Source organism: Plectrocnemia conspersa, unplaced genomic scaffold (genome assembly GCF_051122295.1).
Source record: "Plectrocnemia conspersa isolate PC_06_02 unplaced genomic scaffold, ASM5112229v1 ptg000009l, whole genome shotgun sequence".
Classification (NCBI taxonomy): Eukaryota; Metazoa; Arthropoda; class Insecta; order Trichoptera; family Polycentropodidae; genus Plectrocnemia; species Plectrocnemia conspersa.
The window spans coordinates 10,853,214-10,876,622 of record NW_028277173.1 but is presented as its reverse complement, the minus strand read 5'-3'; the positions used below and the strand labels follow the sequence as shown (position 1 = coordinate 10,876,622).

Below are 23,409 nucleotides of genomic sequence, written 5' to 3'. Positions count from 1 at the left end.
ATGTATAATTGGCGCACTTGTGCGCGTTCACCGTGAGGATGACATTTTTACCTACTCCGGGTTTATGGCCGTCGATCGAGGTGCTATGGCGCTCGATTTTTTTCACGCTTCCGGAAACATGGCTTCATTTCGGGCAGAAAGCCGGGCACGTCTTCGGCTTCATAGCCACGCACAAATATTCGACTCGAGCGTTGATAGAAACAGGGCTGTGGAGTCTACGTTAATTTCCGAACAACTTCATCAGTATTGCCAGATTTTTAAAAATCTAACAATAAATTATTGGTTATATGTATATATACATATATACACAACAGTATTAAACGTTGCCTTAAATACGATTTAAAGGCAATCTGCTGGCGAGATAAGATGGTTGACAACACAAAGGCACTTTTTGTGAGTCCAACTCAGGCATATTAATTTTTAAAAAAGTGCTAAGTTATACACAACGGCAGTGTGCAATCAATGTGACAAACATCTAAAAATATAAAGTACTCTAAAAACCATTTCAGTACTGACTGCAAATACTACAATAATCGGGTAGAATTCCTCGTTGTGAAAGGAAAGGATATTTTGCCATTTATCATTTTTAAAACATTTTTAACTATATGAATAATATTTTCGCGTAACTCCGAACTAGGGCTACGGAGTCAGTCCAAAATTCTTACTCCAGCACCGACTCAACTACATGTGAGCTTATTAATTAATCTTTATTCCTAATTTGGTTCCAGATTTCATTTTAAAGGGTTGAAAAGTTATCCTCACTGCTTATTATTTATCTGATTCTTAACATGTCATAATTTTCTAATCTTTGGAAATGCACAAAAGCCATAAAAAGGGTGACAAATTGTGCACCAACAACTAGTTGTCAACTCCTCAATGGCGTAGTAGAGTTTGTGCTAAATTTGCCGCTTCCCAGACACATGAACAAATGAACTAAGGAAATAAAACACATCACACATACTTAGTCATAAAGTAAAAACAATGTGTAGAAAAAAATGTTTAATGTAGAACAAAAAACACCAGTAAAACAAAAGTAACGTGGGCCCCGCCCCCAGGGACATCAATGGGGGGTGGGCATTTCCCCCCATTGTATTTAACTAGAAAAATGCATGTCACTTAATGAAATGCTATATTATTTTTTGCGCTTTCCTATTGATCAAAATTCGGTTTAGATATGCTTTATTCGATTCTCACTTATTGTAAGTATTGTTATAAAAAGTTTTATTGCTTTTGACGTGGATTCTAAACAGGAACGTCATTAAGGGGGGGGGGATTAGGCCAGAAAAATGTATATCATTTAATATAATACCACGAGTCTTTGAAATAATGTCCCCCATACTAGCTACGCTAGTACAACTCCTGCTGAATTACTCGAAATAAGTATTCATAGATAGGTCTTCCATCACTTTTAGCTAGTTTTGTGAGACCAATAGGATGGTTTACGTCCCGTCTGTTCCACTATCACTAACCTTTGTGTTTCACCAAAACAGTGATATAATCTATTGATGCGGGAATACAAGTAGACGTCGTATATACTGATTTTGAGAAGGCCTTCGACGAGGTTTGACATGGGTTAATAATGAAAAAATTGTTCGAACTCGGTTGTTCAGATTATCTAGCTCGATTATTCCAATTTATTTGAGCGATCTTAGACAGTTCGTAACCCATGGCGGCCGATTGTCAAAAGAATAGTTCACAATATCAGGAGTTCCTCACAGGTCCAACCTGGGCCCTCTGCTCGATTTTCTATGAAGATGGGCTTCCGTCAACAATTTACCGATCTCATTCACCATCAGATTATTATTACGATTTCGGTGGGAGCGTCAATTTAGAGAAACTTAAGATCTTGTAATCACTTTTAAGAGTAAATAGAGGTTCTCTACTCGTGAACGACGTCTGCGAAATATTTTTCAAAATGCTTGGCTTTGTTATGGATTTGACGATCCGTCAGTTATCCATGCGTTTTTTATGACACATTAGTTGCATTATTGAATCAAGATCTATAAGTAACTTAATACTCACGCTTACTTGAAAATGTTCTTGAAATACCTTTGTATGAGAATATTTGGTATTTCTCGCAAAAAGTTGAATGTCGCTAAACATTTCTTCAGACTACTGCTGTTGACAATTCGACTATTCTAGACGAGTTCCAGATTTGTGTTGCGGAACATTTTCAAGAGTCACAATCGCTATCGCTTATGACTCACGACCCAGGCCCTTAATATATGTAATGCCAGCTACGAGGAGCTGTGTTGATTTGTATCATTTAATTTTAATATTTTATCCTTACATACTATATATTATTTTAGACCATTGTGACGTATTGTGTTAACCTGCTAGTTCACAATGGTCTTATTTAATTTAAATAAATTAAGTACAAATTTACTAATAAGCATTTCATTACTTCATAAGTAACAAATGTCAGCCAGTGATAAAATCAGTCGAAACGTTAAGTGAGACAACGTTTTTCCCGCGGCGCTACTAAATAAATTGTGTCGCTATAAACCAAAATATATTGCTACACGGCTTAATAATTCGACAGTCAAAGTCGAAAAACAATAAAATACTTCAGTAGGTCAACGACCACTGATCTAAATTTATATTACATACTCGTGAGACTATGATATAAGCTATTGTGTGTTTGTTTTCTTTTTTCAAAAACAAAACATGCTTTGAAATTGTCGCTTCTCCGATTGAAGCTGCTGGTCATCTGGTCACCTTAACTTAGACTAGAGTCGATACATTTCTACCGACTCCGATTCCTCTGACCTAAAATTGCTTCCGACTCCGGTGAAAGTATATTTAGCATGATATATTAAATTCAAGCACTTCGTGCCAGGGCTGGACTCGCTATCGAAATTTTAAATGATAACCCTTCCCTAAGACGCTAAAGTGTCGAAATTTAGTGGTAATATCCACTGTACTTATTCCCTAAAATAGACATGCTTGTACATAAATATAGCTAGAATATATAGAACCAGCAAGTGAAGAACATATTAATTGCACTTTTTTCCCCAAATGTGTTTCTAAATGTAATGAACACCCTTCATAAATATTTACCTACCATTGAATAGAAGACTTAGCATAATGATTCAGCTGTAGTTTTAAAATGAGCAACAGTTTTCTTGTCAAAAAGAAAATTATTTCAGGGCTTTCATATGTTAAAAGCAAGACAAAGAAAAGTCATCCGATGACATCGGGACGTCTGGCAACTCGCGAAGAACATTTGGCAAACGACGAAGTTTAGAATGATAATGCATAGAAGCTAAGATAAGCAGTTCTTTGGAATGTATATTTATCAAACAAAGATAACACCGTCGAACAGTATTCTCGATAGACCCAAAAATTCAAACAGCAGATAATAATGTAAATTTAATACACTGTAGTGTTTAATTCTAAAAAGTTTAATAATAAAAACTGAAGTTGAATCGGTGAAAGTAAATATTTGGCCGAAGATAATTATACCTCAAATAACGGAAGATCTGACGATCGAATGTGCTATGAAAACTGTGTATCTAAGAAGAAAACTCGTGTAGATTTTTTGCAGTTAAGCATTTGTGTACGACCGTATCGCGTAACCCACATGCCTCTTGAAGCGTGGCAAAGAAACAGCTCCACAGCAAGTGGCCGTTGTTCGGCGAACAATGGTGCGTTCGCCAAGACTTAAGGAGTTACGTCTCTGAACATGTTCAAATTTATCGTTGCATCACCCTCGAGTTCGAGGAAAAGCGACGAGGTTCATTCATAAAAGAGAGTGAGTCACGCTGATCAAAATTACGCATGCCGTCCATAGTATGTGTTCGGCCAAAATCGTACGGCCTGCCAAACATTTAATGCTGATAAACATGTGCTTTTCGCCTCGACCGAATTTAGAATTTGCAAATTCTAACCGTTAAAAGAGACCTTCGACGTCAACAGTTTTTTGTTCAGCGGTCAAGGGCAGAATGCCCTGGCCGTCTAGCTGATCTGCGTTTGCTGATATTTTTGTTTCACTTGAGGCACTCGTGGGGAGCTAACGAAGAATGTTTTATTTATGCAAACATTGCACATTTTGTAAAGCAAGTCAGTCGCTTTGCTGAAGAAAAAAAACAATTGTAATCAAATAAATACAGTTTTATAGGTTTTTCGCGATTTGCTTATCGCATAATGTAACATTAAAACGAACACTGAAAATCTACTAGAATTGTTTTGAAGAGAAACGAAACGACCGATCAACAGGTCTCAGCTGTATAACATAGTCGAATTTGTGCTCGATACGTTCGACCTTGATTTAAAAAGCCTCTGGGGGAAATATGCAAAGATAATTTAGCGAACTGCGATAGATTTGGGTCAACGGTGGTTCTTTTAGAATCTAAAGCTATAATCAACCCACGCTATTTTGCAAATAATGCTTCATTGTTAGCATGAAAAAATAGTATAATAATACTTACTTTTTGTATATTATACACTCTTATCTATAAATTGATACTAGTGGATGTACATATGTACATATTGTATAATGTACAAGTTTTGACATAAATATTACGAACCACTCGCACCGTTTGGAATGCCATTTCTGACACTAAGTGACCCTTTAATTGGTAGCATATAACTCACAATACTTCCATATACACAATGGATTCGATTATTTGATACGACTGAAAGGCGGTTGCGCGATCGAATGTCCGGAAATACGAGAACCACGCTGGAATCGTATGAAACCATATAGTTTCGACTATATATTATTTAAAATATATTTCAAGTACAAATTGAACTTATACTGTGAATAAAAAATATCATCTATTAATTCCAACGTATCATATATGTTACAGTGAAGTTATATTTTTACTGGTATTTATATATTACTACTAGCGAATATATAATTTAACCGTTGAATATCATTTAAGCTGCTCTAAACTCAATTTGACAGTTGCAAAGTTTCCATTTGCTGTTGAAACCCATATCTAACTTAAACGAATTAACACAATAAAAAATTTAAATCCATATTTAGTTTTAGAACTTTTATTAATTCGTTTAGGTAAAAGTTTTGGGTTACGACAGCAAATGCACGTTTCACTGGTATTAATATACTTTCACTACTAGGCCAGGTAAAATGTATCAAACAACGTAACGTCTCAGTGAGGTTGCGGGTTCGGGCCCCGCATTTTTATTTATAAATTAGCGCTGTTATTAAAAATCTAATCTAGCTGTAGTAACATTTATTGATTATAAATTGTATTACACATAACAATTTATCATTATTAATATAGATGTCAACGAGTCCCATACTTTCAGTCTGGTGATTAATACTTACATGTAAGTATTCATTATGTCTGATTGATTTACACAGTTAGTACAGATCTAACCCGTTGTAACCCATTGGGCTAATGCCTGTCAGGTTACAACGGAATATTAAAAAAATATTATTTCACTGGTCAATATCAGTGAAATTGTATTTGTTCATTGCGCGGATGACCCTTTTACTGGTGATAAATTTTACCATGTACATGTGATAAATTATATTTTCACTAGTAGAAATATATAACCAGAGGTGAAAATGTATTCCAAAATAATTTCAGTGAAAATATATGTTCACTGGTAATACACAGTCACTGTAACATATAAATACATACATACAAAAACATGATACTATAAAAAATCCTTTAAATAAAAATAATTTAAATTATTTTTAGATATCAATTTAATAGCACTACTATGAATTTTTTTCACATTGATTATTAAAATTTTCGACACGTGACACTAAGTCTATTCAATAATCAGATTTGGTGTACATAACCTCTTGCTTCGATAATTTAAAAATTAATTCGATAAACTCGATTTCAGATAATCGATAAAAATTTTGAAATAATACTCATATGTATATAGACAATATAAAACGTCAAGAGTCATGTGCTACTAACATAATAATATATTATAAAATGTGCACATACACTTTTACATAGTTGCGTTTTTTATCATCACAATTTAAGCTAATCAGATAACTTTATCTGATTCTTGATAAAATATATTGTTATATTTTTAAAGAACAATTTTGGTAACGGAGAATAACTGAGATAGTGAATGATTATCATTCATTATTCTAAGCGTCCTTCACCTAGTGTAAAATGCAATAGAATTTTAAATTAAACAAATTTAAAACAATATTTTAATTAGAATATCCACTTCAAAACCTAAACAGTGAAGTATAGATGTATGGAACAGATTTCCAATTTACTGCATAGCCTGCTTTAATTATTATGATCTGTGGTTCTGTGTATCGTTACTGTAATAATATAGAATTTAAACAGACATCAAGTTGATTATTTAGTTTTTATAACATTTCTGATATATGTATATAGGCGAACTTTGGAATAAATTCAGATGTAAAAAGTAAACTGTAATATAATATATTGCAACACTTAAAATATACGGGTATAATAGATTATCATAGAATTATCACTAATATATTATTATTACTAAGGTAGTTATTATGATAAAAATTCAATATTCTAAAAAAATAGATTGCAGTGTCTTTAGGCTGTGAACGCAAACACTGTATGGTGTGGTATCGTGACAGGTGCAAGACATATGCATTACAACGGGGTAACTATTAACACACAATATAAAAGAAACGTTGTTTACGCAATTGACGGCATGTATTGCATAAATCATTAACGAAACAAATTTAAACATTAACCTTAAAACACAACAATGAAACAATGCCTTGCTATGCATCTTTTTGTGATATTTAAAGAACTTATTTTGGAACTAAATAGTTTTTAATTAGTAAAAATTGATCTTTCTAAAGTATACATAAAATCATTTCGTTTCTTGGTCGAAATATATTTCATGATTCCTCTTTGATGTTTCTGAAAACGACGGTAATTATCAAAGTACTTATGAAAAAAAGTACACCTGCTTGCTCAGAATGATCTACTAATGATACCATTTTTACTTTCGTTAGATAGTATTTTGCTCAAAGATTAGATTGGCGTGCGAATATCGTATCTCTTTGGTGTGAATGCACGTTGAAATAGAGATAATTTATTAGTTTTTGTAACACTTAAAATTGTTAACGAGTTTCTGTTTAAGCATTATTATTTACTGTAAGAGAAGTATTGGCAATTTTGTTATTTGCGTATTCCTTCGACTCCTAACAAATAATATATGACAAAACTACCGAGATTCTTACTGTAATTTTGCAATTTGGTTTCTACACTCATCCTTTGATTTACGCGATCTCACTTTTACGTAGTTTTAGTGGAAAAAACATTTTTAAAAGTACTCTAAATCAAACATATTTGGTTTCACGCGTGTAAACAAATACGTTTCTTGCACTTAACCTACATCTGAAACCTCTTCCACTGACCATGCAGTGTGTTCTAAGTTTATTTTTAAAGTGCATGCGTGTTATTGAAGATTTTTCTTGTTTGCTTTATAAGTTAAAGAAACGTTAGAAAAACACATGAATACTATTCAATCGTTTTATTACAAATTTTGTTCTATGTCTCGATTTATGCGATATTCATTACTGCTTATTATAATTTTATTTGCTCGAAACAATATATTTAACGAATTCCGCATAATAGTTTAAGCTTAGAAAAACAAATTGACGATGTAATAAAACAAGAAAAAGAGCTTTCAAACTGTTTTTTATTGCAATATATTGCTTAAGATTTCTGTGATTAATTTTTAATATCTAGTATTAAAAATTACCTCAAATAACAGCTCTTTTCCCTATTCCGAAAATAAAGTGCTTTTAATTACTTAAGCGCCATTGACTTCGGTGAGGCACTTGTTGATTATTTTTTTTTAAATAATCAATTAATTAATAATATTTTTTTTTTAATTCGTAAAGATTATTGTACTAGTACCATTTATCAGTAAACCAAGTATTTTATATTTATTTTCAAAAAGAGATACTGACCGTGAAACGAGTAACTCAATAACTAGTCGCTGGCGTTTAAAGGGTTAAGCAACTTCAACCCCAAAACTATGAAAAAGTGCATCCAAAGTGCGCGCTCCCGAGTGCAATCGATAGTACGGTCGAGTCTATTCCATATTCCCTTCATTTTCAGAATACGCTTAAATGAAACGTCACAATCGATTGATTCGAGCTCCAAACGATAGGCGAATAAAAAAGATAAACAAAAAGCGATCGATTAGACGACGGTCGTAACACATTGCTTGTCGCGACCATGTCCGCCGGGGGTGCGCGCGCTGACATTACCGACCCTCTCCCGCAAATGCCCGAGCCGAAACCTTCTAGAATATAAGTCACACAACAGCTGATCTGTATTACTGAGAAAGAGAGCGAATAGGGTCTTGCGACGAGTGCGAACGAGAGCTATTCGCTCATAACCGGACTGTACCGACGTAGTAAATGTCAAAATCGATAGAAAAAAAAGATTACAAAAGTTGGGAGCAGCTCGGGCATGGCGGTCGCTCCCGGCGAATATTGACGCGCGCCGCCAGTCGCGGGCGTAAGGGCGAGCGGCTATGACCACGACTAGATAGCCGCCGCCATCATGAGGAGCCTACTGCTCGCGTTCGGTGAGCAACGGCTCGGCTTATCATCGCATGACGTATCAATCATTCTCACCATCATACGTTTCGCGATCGTACGTATTAAATCTCGATTCGAAATTCATTAATAAAAAAATCAAATGAATCGATATTGTTTTTGTTATGTCGCCGTAAAAAAAATATTTTTTTATAGCATGTGTCACCTTTATGATGGATACAATACCCCTTGATTAAATTTCGGCGAATCCATACATATTTTATAAGATAAACCAAAAATAAATGAGACTATTTTTACAACGAATATTATTCTGCAAAACTATTTCTACTATCGACATTTTCCTTTCTCGGCAAAATACGTCATTTTTAAGTTTATCTCCTATAACACTAGTAGTTTTTCATAGAATATGTTTCAATTAGTATACGCTGAAATAGATGAATATGGCGGATGTTGTATGACGGATTTCCCTGATTTTGTTGTGTTTGATTTTTTATCAAAAGATCCTTTTTTAATATACATATTCGCTTTTATTCTAGCTAATTAGGTGCAATACCTCCGTGGTGATTAACTGGCCAGTTTTTAATAATTCATGCTCCCAAAATATCTTGATTTTTTACGGTCATTGTTAGAGGGGTCGAAACAGGTACTTGTGTTGAAGAAAGTCATTGTTTTCTATCTTCTACCTCTCATCATCAGTAATTATTATCTCAAAAATAGACCGGTTTCACGTCTAAACAGTATCAACAAATATACTGGTAGTTCGTACGAACTTGATAAATTTACGAGTTCTTCCTGTGTATCGAGTTATCCTTCAACTTTCCACTTTTCAGTTTTTTGACCTATTTTTCATTTCCAAGTATCGAAATAAATATCTATGCCAAAATATCTTTTACTGTTGGGAGCTAAAAAAATGTCTTCTCATTCATTTTTGTTTGTATACCATATGCCATAAAAAATGTTTGAGGTGTTTTAGCCCATTTAAAAAAAATATATTTTAAAAATATGAATTAATTCACGGGCCACCAGTTGGACTGCACTGATATACGATATTCTCTATAAGCTAAATTAGCTCATTATTATAGTTTTTTATATCTAATATGCATAACCTAGCTCGATTTGAATTAATCATCACGGTATTCATCCCTAAGATTAGGAAAATCTAGGAAACCTAATCTGCAATGATCGAACGTATTTCGTTTTTCCATACGATAGAAATTGAAAAACACAAATGTTTATGTGAGATTCGAACCCAGATATTTTGAGCGTTAGTCTTTCGAATATACTATATAGGCCATCGTGCTGCTAACTTATCTGACTAACCAGTGACAGACTAATTTAAAAAAAAGACATTTTAAAAACGTAAATTATTTTCGGTTTACCTAATATGAGAATTTATAATAACAATTATTCATAACTTAAAAAATCTCATACATATTTTAAAAATGTATGTATCATTTTAAAACCACGGACCATTTTACTAATGTTTAATATATAATATTAGAGGAGAAATAGTAGCAACAGGAAGATGATTCTTAAGTGTGCAAATTTTCCAGAAGGTCATTTCCGTTTGGTAAAGCTGAGAGTTATATATACATACATATATAAACTCAAATCAAATGTTAAATAATATAGACCAAAAATGCAGTTATTCTACTGCTTCATATTTTACATTTTACTCAAGTTGAAAATAGTGTATATTTCGCAATATTATATCACTCATAATTGATGCAAGTTTTCACGAGATTCTACAATCAAAAGGGGCTTCTTTTGGGGTATCAGTAAAGTAATTTCGTTAGAAGCTTCTATCATTACTAAGTTTTCGTCGTATTTTTTCTGGAAAACATTGTTGCTTTTTGATCGATAAGAGCTTATGACGTAAATAGGTCACCGAGATATTTAATTCTAATGTAAACAAACTTTCTTCTTGTATCTGTTTTAATCAGACTTGTGGAGTCGGTTAGCATTTTACCGGCCTGACTCCGATTTTAACAATTTTAATAAGCAATAAAATAATGTCGACCATTTTAAAATTTAAAAAAATCAGCAATCATTAAGCAAAAATAGCCCACGTTTATCTTATTCACTTTTATTGACTTAGTATACGTTTATTACGTTAATTTCAAAGTATCGTTTAATATGCATTTCATCGCCTTTTAGTGAACTGAAATAGTATGAAGTGCGTTTTGTTTAAATCATCGTAAAACTATCGAAAAATGTTTGGTATACTGACAAATTTCTATAGAGATTTGATGCTGTCACTTTTTCGACACTACCTAAACTATGTACAGTAGACCCCCCAATAACACGGTAAATTGGGGTCGTGCTATTTGGGGGACTAGAAAATATTCACACATTTTTTGCAATACGTATGTACGAATCAGGCGCATGTGGTGAGATATCCTCCCTTTGGCTCGCTCACACAAAAAATAACGGGCATCCAAATAGCACGTCCCCAAATTACCGTGCTATACTTATTAATGAATCAGGTTAAACATAAATTAACCATTTTACTCGATTTTATATTGACACTCTAAGTGTTGCTACAATAGAATTATTAATTAGACTTGGAAATAAAATTTTAAAAAATAGTTTTCCATCACTGTATATATAAAATTGCAATTTTTCGACAAACGAACATAGGCAGACAGACATACATACATTATCGTCGTGATTACTATCGAAACTATCAAAATGTGATTAATAAAGCAAAATATATAATTGCACTATAAAAAGTCAAAGAACGTCATATCAGCTTTTTCCAAGAGGTGGGGAAAATTTGGCAAGTCTGGTTGTTTTTTAACATTTCGATTTTATTAAGACTCATAGTATTTCATTAAAAAACATGCCTATTTCTGACTAAATTTAATGGTGGCAAATTCCCCCAACTGCCCCTCCCCAGCGGTCCAGGAACGTCATTTGAGCTTTTTTTAGAGGGGGGGGGTGAGAAGCAAAAATTTACCAGTCTAATGGTATTTTTTTAATATTTCGATTTCACTAAGATTCATAAATTTCATTAAATGACATGCATTTTTCTGGTCAAATTCAAAGGGGGCAAATGCCCATACCTGCCCCCCTCCTCCGTGTAATACTTCGTACTATAAAAATACACCGCATGTGCAGTTTGGTTAATTTGTTTATGTTAGGTTTTGGTTTTGGTTTGAACAAAAAATGGACGTTTTGCAACTGTCAACAGAGTAATGGTAGACCGCACGATTATTTATAGTGCAAAGTATCAAATTTATAGTGGAAACAATTTAAACTAAAATGCAATAATTTCACACCCATTAATAAATAATATCTGACAGATTTGTTTCAGAAATATAAAGTTGTCCAAATCGAATACTTCTAAGTATACAATACATATGATAAAATAATCTTGTAGTGTTTGAAATCAGAGGTATCTAATTAGACTATTTATAATATAGCTTCAATAGATAAATGTATATATGTCTATGGAGTCCACAAAATATCTGTTAATAAAATTTTCTACTATATATTTTTAAAAATGTCTAAAGCTATTTTTTATCATATTTCAGGTACGTTTCCGGCCCAGTCTGGGTGGATGACCGTCCCTGACAATAACGCCTCCCCAGCCAAAGCTACAGCGGTCAAAGGCGAACCGCTCGTCCAATCGGTTCGAACGTACCTGGCAGACGAGCCGCATAAGATAATAGTCCGGGTGTTATCACAACCCGAGCCGGAACCTCAGCTGAGCGACGTGCACATTGCATCCGATTCCGACTACGTCGAAGCCCTCAAGCAGAGCGATGCGATCAAGAGAAACGACCTGAATAACAATTCCAAAAACAAACCGTCCACCCGAAAGACCACCGAAGAGAATCAAAATAGCCAAACCAACGGTCGAGTGGACGTTAACGCCATGCCGAGTGCGGCGGAGCGCATGCAACGCCAGCCATTGCTGGGGCCCAACAAGCTTCCGAGTCACACGATAACCATCGACGACTCCGATCCGGACCAAGAAGATGCGCTGCATCAGTCGGGGCAGACCTTCCCTAATGGCGATCTGCAGTTGGAGTCGTCGGGACGCGAATCGGACCGATATCCCAGAGAAATCTTAAAGACTGTCTTGTCGTTCTTCTTCACGGTACTTTGCGTGTGCATCAACATGTGCGCTTTAGCGATAGTTCACGAGTGGGTTCCGGACCGCAAGGAATTTAAACCCTTGCCTGACGTGTTTTTGGATAACATTCCGGCTATGGACTGGGCGCTAGGCGTCTCCGAGTTGATAATCATGGTGACGACGTCCACTGCGTCGGTAGTGATAGCGATGCATAAACACCGGTTCATCGTCTTAAGACGAGTGTTTTTTTTGTTGGGCTTGTTGTATTTATACAGATCTTTGACTATGTTTGTGACCGTAGTGCCAGTGTCGAGCACAACGTACCATTGCAGTCCAAAGTTGAACGGCACAATCACTCCCGGAATCGTATTCGAAAGAATGTTTCATCTGCTATCCGGCTTCGGACTTTCGATCAACGGAAAGCATACATATTGCGGGGACTACATCTTCAGCGGCCACACCACCGTTTTAGTTCTCGGCTATTTAGTCATATCGGAATATATTCCTAGGAAGTTGCGCATTCTGCACTGGTTGTTCTTCTTTAGTTCGTCAGTCGGGGTGCTTTTCTTACTTTTAGCTCACGGCCACTACACGGTGGACGTCGTCATCGCATATTACATAACGACCAGACTGTTCTGGAACTATCACTCCATGACGAAGCAGTCGACGCGGCTAGGAAACGCGGGCATGATCACGAGGGAGTGGTGGTATCCGATATTTTTATATTTCGAGCGGAACGTACTGGGGCCCGTGCCCCGACAATACGATTGGCCGTTCCCGTGGCCCAAGTTTTTAGTGAAATTCTTCAATCGACTGAGCTAGTGGCTCGAGGACGACGGTTTCCGTTTCGTTTAATGTGAAAATTGTTCGTACGGTACGTACGTGCGATTGCGATTCGATTCGTAGCTAGTAATGAGTGTTCAATATATATCGTAAATAGACTCAAATATTTTGTAATGTTGTTCTTGGATTTATGACGCGCAGTCGTCGACTGCCTGTTTCGCTTTAATCTGAGAAAGACCTATGTTAATATAATATGTATTTAAAAATTGTCACTGACCTTTTGAGAGTGCCTCTTCAACACTTGCAGCTCTTTTGGGCTGGTGCGCGTGCAAATGGCCAAAGTAAGCGTATAGTCGAACTGATGAATGATGAGATTTAAGTACACCGTTTCCTCCCAGTCGATGTCGGGATCTCCGATCGGCAACTTTTTCGAGTCTTTGCGAAACACGTCGACTGAGGTCTGCGAAAAATGTACGTCCTTGTTAAAAATTGCATGTCGGCCGATGTATATTTTTTTAGTTCGATATGATATATGATTCGTCGTAAACGTATCGTTGCACTATGATATTCGGCAACGCTATGGCTGTGAATGCTTACTTGCCCTTTCGTTTTCGAGGGCTTTGTGAAAAAGACGAGTGAAACGCGAGAAAGTGATAATAGTTAGGGATTCTAATGATTTGTTGTTTTTGAGTCCCGCTGACCTGACATTTGTCAATGTTGCATTTAGTGCATATCTTACGATTATACGATGTTACGTGTTTGCGTATGATTTTTTTTCTATGTGAGCGCCTTGTCTTTTTTATTAATTAATCACGTGAATTTGCCACAACATCATATTATTATTATTATGTATTTAATGATTTAGTTTCTTTAACTAGTCGAACTGATATTTGTAAAATGTTAATTATATTGTAATGTATGTATGTATTTAATTTTAACGTAATATATGCATGTATTTTAGTTTATAAAAGTGATAACTAAATAATCTAAATCTCGAAACGAGACTTGGATTCGCGACCGTTATAATAATTCCACCAAAATAATTTAAATGTGCTTGTTAAAATTGCATGCCAAATGTTTATCGTAATGATTCAAGACACTACTTTATCTCACCTCATATTTCGGAAGGTATCTAGAACTGCCCTTTACGTGCTTTTTCCTCACGAAGAAGAGCAAGTCGTCGCAATCTATAGCCTGTTCGTCTTGAAAGAGGAAGTGCCGAACGAACAGATCTGTCCAGTAGGTCGTTCCTTGCAGTACCACAAAGCCTGAATCTAAAATATAAAAATAAATATCAAAAAAGGACATAATATCAATTAATATCATTTTTATATCTTGTGAAAATCAATCTTTAAAAGACGTTATTTTTTTACACATCATTTTGTTTGCGTTGATTATGATATGAGACGTAAACATATATTTATGAAATTCGAAATGTCAACATTATATTTGTACGTATGTAAAAAAAACGGAAGTGCCTTTGAAAATAATTTCTATCGATGTTATTAGATTCTACCTACCCTTATGTAGATTTAGGGTAGGAGTCTGGCTTTATACTGCCTTAGCGAAAAACTCCTGATTTTACACGATCGATTGTAATGGAGCTATGTGTTTCAAATTGTCTATCGTAAATAATAAATATATATATATACATATATAGATGAATAACTAAGAGTAGTCGGTGGAATCTGTGTATTTTCATAATATATAAAAAGTATTTATATATTCTTATAAATCTTTACCAAATATTCCAAACTTGTAGTGCGTAATTTCATAGCGAATCTCTAAATTGTATACATACATATATATATATATTTACCTACGTGTGACTAAAATTCCATTTCGTAGAAACAAATACGATGTGTAAATTCCTTTTTTATACGTTTTTATATCGTCGTACTATTTTTCTTTAAATTAATGTATTTTTTTATATAAATGTATATTGTTAGAATCTATTTATCAAATCGTTACTCATATACTGAAATGAATTTTTTGTAATAATTAACAAGTTGTGCCCAAGCACAAAATGCATTCACCTTGAAGGTTTTTTGAACAAATTTACAAATGTACCTATACTGTTTTACATAGAACACAAATTGTGTATTTTATGAATTGTAAAATAAATGTTATAAAATGACATCTGTGTTTTATTATAATATGAGTTATTTATATTATTCTCGATTTTACTAAGAATGTGTACAGATGATATTCATGCTTATCAATGATTGATAATGATACTATTTTAGGAATGACGCAAATATAACAAAATTTAAATGAACGAGTTGATTACTAATGTGTTAATATGTATATTTAGTGAAATTTACTTACAATTAAAAATTATAACTTTTTAATTGTACAAAATACTAATGTATTGATGATTTTAATTAAAATATAGAATGGGTAGTTACTGTAATTAGTATTATTATTTATTTTTAATCAGTTATATGTATGTATTATGTATATGTTATTATAACGTTTTATAAAACCGCATCCATCTGTTGGCCAACCTGTAAACTTTTGCTTGCATATTATACTATTATTTCATGATTAGTCTATGACTGAACATATGAATCAGGGGTGACTAATCGTTATTTAGCTTTTGCAAAAACCATGTGTTTTAAATTTAATATATATTAACGTTTTAAAAATTATGAGTTGTTCAAAATTAGACAGAACATTCTCCTCTTACCATTTATTTGAACTAATAGAGGAGAAATAAAATTAATAAATTCATAATTAAAACATATTAAATTATTTACATTATACTATAATTAAAATAGACGCTTCCCATTTGTATAGTTTATATAATTTATTATTTAAAGCCATATACTGTATTAATTCAACAAGAAAATTGTATTTTCATTTTTATCGCTCTTTTTAGATTCTCATTTGACTTGCCATCGTATGTGAATAACATATTTTTAAATAATTATATTTATCATGCAGCTAAATAAATAATGTTTTTATCGTGTAGTTATTTGGACTTTTCACACTGAATTGTGCGGTGAATGTTAAAGATACCACTAAAATGTATTTTAATTATATGATAATATGTTTTGACCCCAATAAAATTACTATCTGATATCTATTATACATACTAAAATATATATGAAATAGTATAATATTGATTTTCTACATCACATATTTTATTTATTTATTTATCTATTTATTAAAATTAAATTAAGACCATCGTGACCTAACAATTACCCCCAATACGTCAAAATGGTCAAAACACTATACATAATATTATTACAATACAAAAAATGTAATACAAGTAAAATTAAAAATAATACATAGTATAAAAGTGATCGTTGACTAGAATTCCTTGGACACGAGACTTTGATTATTTTTAAGGACAGTTTAAATGAGCAATATATAAAATATTTGTTCCATAAAACGAATTGTTTGTGCATTATTGTGTTTTATTATTTTGTAAAAAATCTGTAAAACTTTTCAAAATATTTAATTTAATTTAATAAACAACTTCAGCAATTCATAATATGTAGGTACAGTAGATTTAGAAAAACTAACGATATAGTGAAAAGTAATTACTTTTGACTACTGCAATAACACAAATATAACTGTTTTTTTAATATAATATAATTATTAATATAAGATAATTGATAAGTAAGCATATTCTATTTAAAACTAAAACTTACAAATGTTCCTGAAAATGAATATTCAATATTACACAATATATGTATATTTAACATTTAGTAGAGTGTCTCTCTAGTCTAATTATGTCAGGTAAAATGATATGTGTTGCAAAAAATACACGCACGGTGAGATCTAGAATTATATCAGTCGTATCAAGAACCCAGTGCAGTCAAATTTATTAAAATACAGTGCTTCAGGTGGGCCCGGACATTTACCCCGCATGGACAACTTATATCGTGCAAAGCAGTTAACTTAGTCTGAGGGTAAGAGCTCAGGTAAATTTTAGATCATAATTTATATTTTAAAAATAATATCTTATCTCATATAACTTAATTTCAAAATTGTGGATGCTACATTTTGTATTACTGATGGACAGATTAGGTGCGAGCGAGCATTGGTCAGAACAGTGAACACTTTATGAATCATTTTCTGAAGATTTACCTTATATAAATGCACAATTAGTAAACCAAATAACTTATTTTATGAATTAATAATAAATTTAATTCTTTATTATTTGTATATATAGATTACAATACAATAAAACTGATCTGACATATTAATATTTTTTTAAGAATACTGGACTTCAATTGTGTGATCAATACATATCCTGATCATTAAAATCAAGTTGTTAAAGAATTTAGAATTAAATCGTATAAATCCAAATCCTTTTTTAAATTTATTTTAAAACTCAATAGCATGTCAATATAATAGTAGTATAAAAATTACACCATTAATATTATTGTTAGCACACATATGAACTATTTATTACATTGTACATATGTATGTATTCAAATTTGCTTACTTTTAGTCGACCTTGTTCTATCTGGAGGTCAGATAGGTTATTCGCTACCAATTAATCATCGCTATGTTCCATAAATAAAATATTTTTTGTACAACTATACACGCTAAGTGACTAAGTCATCATCAGACATTTATTTAAGGAAAATAATACTTTTAAGTAAGTAAGTTTCAATCATCATAATAAAAGTATAGGAATCAGTGACATCGAATAATTAAATATAAACTATTATGTGTATTATAATCAATAAATGACACTTTGCAGCTGAGGTTTGTTTTAAATAATAACGCATTTTTACAAACAAAAAGTCGAGTTTGCTGCCGTGACTCGAATTCGTGCCCTCTGAGATACCAGTCTAGACTTTTCAGACTACGCTATTCCGACCTTATTAACTAATGACACCACATTGTAGGTAATGATTATAACCAAAATCTTGTAAATTGAAAAAAAAATGTACATATATTAAATTACATTTTCTTTAAACACATTCTTTTCATTACAAATCGTGAATACCCAATTACATTAACTAGTAAAGTTTTTTGGCATAATCAACTGATCATTCAATAATTCAGCTTTTGATCAGTAAAACAAATGATCCATAAATATAACTAAATAATCAGTTTTCATTAATCAGTTGCATTAGTAATTAAAACACAATGATCAGCATTTAATGTGAATTGATCGGCATTGAATAATGTTGGTCAAAAGTTACAATAAATACTTGGTGTTTAAATTATTGATAGTTGCGAAACGTCCATTTGTTGTTCAAACCTAACCTAAACGAATTAATCTAACATAAGTTCAAAAACTATACATAAGCCAGTTAAAATGTTTTTAATAATTGATTTATAATTCCATTGGTCAGTGAAAATGTATATAGTCACTGCGTTGATGATCCGGTGCACGTACAAAGTTCAGAACATTTTGATTCGTTCACAACATTTTTGGCCTTAACAGTTGATGTGTCGCCCTACAACTTATTTCTGAATAAAATGTGCTAGTGGCGTACAGGATTTAACAAAAACTGATCAATGGATATCGATAATTTATTACGTCTACTGATTATATTTAGTTATATTTGTGGATTATTTATTTTATTTTACTGATCAAAAGCTGTATTATTTTTTTCGTGTAAGATCAACTTTTCTTATATTTTCTATGATTTATTAGCAAAAGTAAATATTGTAAGCAAAGTTTTAGTCCAAAAATGTTTTTTAAATTATTTGAATGATTTCTTTAAAATATACAGATGTGAAGGGTTTAAAAAGGCCATTATCAAGGAAAAGGAAATTTCAAATGAATTAGTATAAGGGCGGAGTTCAAATTTTTGTTTTCGAGAGTTAAAAATAAAATTCTGTGACTACGAGGGAAAGATGAAACTTTTGACAAGCCACGCCTAGTCCACATCCTGATTATGCTTTTGTCCTTTGATATGTTGAAATTAACTAATTAACTACATATTATTTTATTAAAAATAAATTCACATTGATGAATTATTATAGACACATGTTACAAATTAATCAAATTGTATGTAATTAATTATTTACACGTGTTGCGCATTAATATGTCTTTATCGTTATTCATATGTGTATAGAATTAAATATTTACTATAAATATTAATTAATTAAGCCAATAAATATAGTCACAGGAGAGTACTCAATCAGAATTGCTAGAACTACCGCCATCTATCGCTAAAGCATACACCTCACTTATTTCTGGCTTCCACTACCAAAGAGCCTCCCTGGAGGGTGGGCGCTAAAGTGGTGACCTACCGACGGGATTTGGACATCAAAATCTAATTTACGCCTGAACGTTTCCTCGCTTCCGCCATCACAGCACGCCCCCCCTGGACGGCGGGCACTAAAGATACAATTACTATAATTTTTTCCATTCATTTATATTGTGTATCTCTCTTGCTTGTGTTAGACCTAATTATACAATTAAATTATAATTTTTGAAAAAGTAAATTATCAGCAAGTAATATAATCGTGTAGAATTGGCAGGGTGATCCATTACGAGTTTCATATGTTGGCAGCACTGTAAATCAGACAGCTGTCAATAATCACGCGTGATCAAAATGTCAAATGCAGGGACGTCGTTTCAAGTTTTTCCAGATAGAGCAATGGTTGGCCAGTCAGTGATCGTTTTTTTTTAAATATTTTGATGTTATAAGGACTTATAGTATTTTTTATGAAAGTTCTAAAACTAATTATTATTTTAGAACTTTCACTTGGTGAAGTGCAAAATTAAAATTAAGCCAACTAATCTCTCAGGGGAAAATAAGCAGAAGAGGAATTACAGATAGACGTCGCATCTCGCATATTGCTTCATAGTTTGTTTGCACTTCGATATTACGTTTTTTTTTAAATATGATAGCTATCCTTACCGATATTACTACGAACTCCTGATATGAAATTTAAAACTTAAAACTTTCACGTTAAATGGAATTTTATTGACATTTTTACTAGCGCCTATGAGTTAAATTTTCGCTAGTAGAAGTATATATCTACTGATGAAAATGTGTTTGGACTTCACTAGTGAAAATATAACTTCACTGAAAAATACAGAGATGGCCGTTTAATTATTGTTATTATTCATAATTGATGAAATACATCAAATGTTCGATTAATAAAAAAAAATCGAAGCTAAATTAAAAATTTTTGATTTTTTTTTAATATTTGGAAACTGAATTTGGATCATCCTCTTTATATAATATCCTTCAGCATATACAATGTATCGCAGAAATCTATCGTACAACTGAAGGACCACTCTCGATTAAACTAAAACATTCCGCGTAATTAATTCTCGCGAAGTTGTAGACCTATAATAGGGCAGAAAATAATAAATATATGACAAATGATTCATTAAAATCAACTTCACGATAATGTTCTCAAGATATATTGTCTAAATATTGAGTGCAATTAAAAACAGTAATTTATTTTATTTAATTAAATTATGTTCTTAAATGTAAAAACAAAATTGAGAACCACGGATAACAAATCACGCATCTAGGTTTTGAGCGGTTGGCACAGACTGGTCAAAAAATTGTCTCCAAAATTCATCGACGGATTAACAGATTTTACGACTAATTTTAGTAATTTGACAATTCAGGGTGAAATGGTTGGGAATTACCCAATATTTTTATTGTAATATATTGATAGAAGTATATCCGACTAAGTAATGAAATAAAATACTACAAATTTTATCATGAAAACATTTAAAATTACTACAGAAAATGGAAAATATATTGGACATGACATAGATTCATTTGAACTGCAATGGTAAAACCATTTGAGGCATGATATACATGCCTTTGGACTTCTAAAGGTTAATGTAACTTTTTCGGGCCCCGCAAAAGTTCACGCCGGCCCTGAGTCTTCAATCCCATCAGATACACAATATGACCTTCTTTTGGTGCAGTCCAACCTTTGCGATGGTTTGTATTGACTCACTCTGCTCTAACCATGATCTTTTTTAGCATCTGGTAATGAGCTGTCTTATAAAAAAATCGTTTTTATTTGGTTGAAGTAACGATTTGTGAGTAGAAATTTGGTCTACTTTTTATTGCATCAATTGATGCGGCACCCATGTGTCGAGCTTTTTGACCATCCCAAGTATTCGTAAATGATTCGAAACAGTAATGGCGGTAATGTTTAGTGTTTGTGATATCATGCTAATCATAATTTTTCTTATCTAAATTACCGGAGCCACTCTCGCAAAAAAATAAACGATTTTCCGCCACCAAGCGGAAAAACAGTGCAATGTTACAACCTATTATAATAATAAAAAAAACATAAAATCATCAAATAATTAGGTTTACACAGGTATTTGCAACATTAATAACTTCCACACAAACACAACAAGTGAGGTTAGTCTTGTTACATAAACGAGTTGTGCATCGTTCAAGTTCAAGAAAAGAAAGGGTGCGATTCTTTTTTATATAATAATTATTCATCACGGCCGCTATATATCGATCGCAACGCTACCACGTGGTTTGAACGACCCTCCTAAACCGAAAGGGTTGGACCATTTATAATGGCGAGTTGATTTGTAGGTTAATATATACATATATAGGCGGAAGCGACACGAATAACAAAAGATCTGAGTCATAATCTCCATGTACCGTCTTTGAGCAGCTGGCGCATCTCCTTGGTCCTCTGAAAGTTGATTTCCTCGAGAAGCTGCTCGAGGGCAGTTGGCGCCTTGAGCAGCGCCGCTCCGCCGAACGCCATCATCGGATCTGTGCAAGCTGGGTGAACATGACTCTAAAGCGGGGGCGCAGCCCCAACGGGTCGACGGAGCGCCGGAACGCTTGCTCCCTGAATCGTCGAACGGTCGACTAATCGATTTTCGTTTGTTGTGCAGAGGGAGGCGGAGCGAGTTTCCACCACAGGGCGGCGCCACAATCGCGACGCTCAGCTGATTTTGAAGGGAACTGCTAAGGGAAGAATAGTGCCCTACGTCCTTTCATTATGCGTTTCAAATGCTATTTTAAATCGCATGCGATATTGATCATTGGGAATAAACGGAAGTGAGTTTTATAGACGATCTCCGATTTAAAAGGTGCGTATGCCGTCAGTGTTGCCATGTGTTGGTTGAAAAGCTGTCGTGTTCATAGCCAGGAGCGGACCTGAAGTTTAAAGTGTGAGATAGTATATAGGGGGAGAATTAACTCTTTGGAACAAATGTAACTATTTTAATAACAATTTATTAATTAATTATAATACGACAAGAAGGGCGGTCCACGGGGGCTATCGGATCCAGAAAATGGTCATAAAGGCGGCAATTTAAGAATTTAAATTGACAAAATTGAACATAATATTGAGCATAAAAAAATATGATTTTAAATTAATATTACGATATAAATAATAGTAAATATAATACATACATAGAAATATATTTTTTTTGAGAGATAAAAATATTATGATGTAAAACGCTTTTTAGACAAAAGAGTTGATAAATTTAAAATATTTGAAATTTTAATAGAAAGAAATGTTTAACCCTTAGACCGCCGACCGGTAAATTCTTAATTACTCGCTGTACGCCATACGTTTTTAGCGATATAATTTTTTGGCTACTTACTCTGTTTAACACACCATTACAGCCAAAATACTCAATTTTTATATTTTAAAATTATATATGTATGATTAACACGATTTAAACATTCTAATTATATCAATAAACAAACATTTTTAGTCGTATTGTTGGAAATATTAAGTGAACAAAACTAAATCTATTGGTCGGTCCGCGTGTTGGCTCGCGTACACACACCTACACACACATGCACGCGCGCGGCACTATACAAGCGAACGACAAGCAGGGTCATGCTCACACTGAGACAATTTTAATATATAAATCTGCAACGCATTTTTTCTTCGTCTGACCTACATCCTGTTATAAAAATTTACAAATCGACAAGATTTCTTTGATGCATACAAAATCACATATATCGTACACAAAAATAACCCTAATAACCAAACCGTTTGTTTTTGATCAATGGTGTTTGCAATTGGTTGTTGTTGAAGGTTGTCATATTTCTTTATATATAAAAATAATAAATAATAAAACTTGATAGCAAGATACGAT

The 23,409-nt window shown here is 33.1% G+C and overlaps 2 protein-coding genes across 11 annotated transcripts in view; one reads left to right on the top strand and one right to left on the bottom strand.

Moving 5' to 3' along the window:
• Positions 1 to 15,504, top strand: part of LOC148231904 (phosphatidylcholine:ceramide cholinephosphotransferase 2-like) — an 80,546-nt gene extending 65,042 nt beyond the window's left edge. For all 9 annotated transcript variants that reach the window (XM_088192696.1, XM_088192689.1, XM_088192691.1 and 6 more), the window contains one exon: positions 12,040 to 15,504. In XM_088192696.1, the coding sequence (XP_088048822.1) occupies positions 12,040 to 13,406 (1,367 nt within the window). In that variant the 3' untranslated portion in view covers positions 13,407 to 15,504. The remainder of the gene's footprint in view (positions 1 to 12,039) is intronic.
• LOC148231903 (uncharacterized protein KIAA0930 homolog) overlaps positions 1 to 22,403 on the bottom strand; it is a 38,823-nt gene extending 16,420 nt beyond the window's left edge. The window contains exons 1-3 of one of the 2 annotated variants that reach the window (XM_088192673.1): positions 21,947 to 22,403; positions 14,481 to 14,641; positions 13,645 to 13,827 (exon numbers count right to left, since the gene is read on the bottom strand). In XM_088192673.1, coding sequence (XP_088048799.1) covers positions 13,645 to 13,827; positions 14,481 to 14,641; positions 21,947 to 22,058 — 456 coding nt within the window. In that variant the 5' untranslated portion in view covers positions 22,059 to 22,403. The remainder of the gene's footprint in view (positions 1 to 13,644; positions 13,828 to 14,480; positions 14,642 to 21,946) is intronic. The other variant, XM_088192675.1, reaches the window with a different exon arrangement.
• Between the last annotated feature and the right edge of the window lie 1,006 nt (positions 22,404 to 23,409).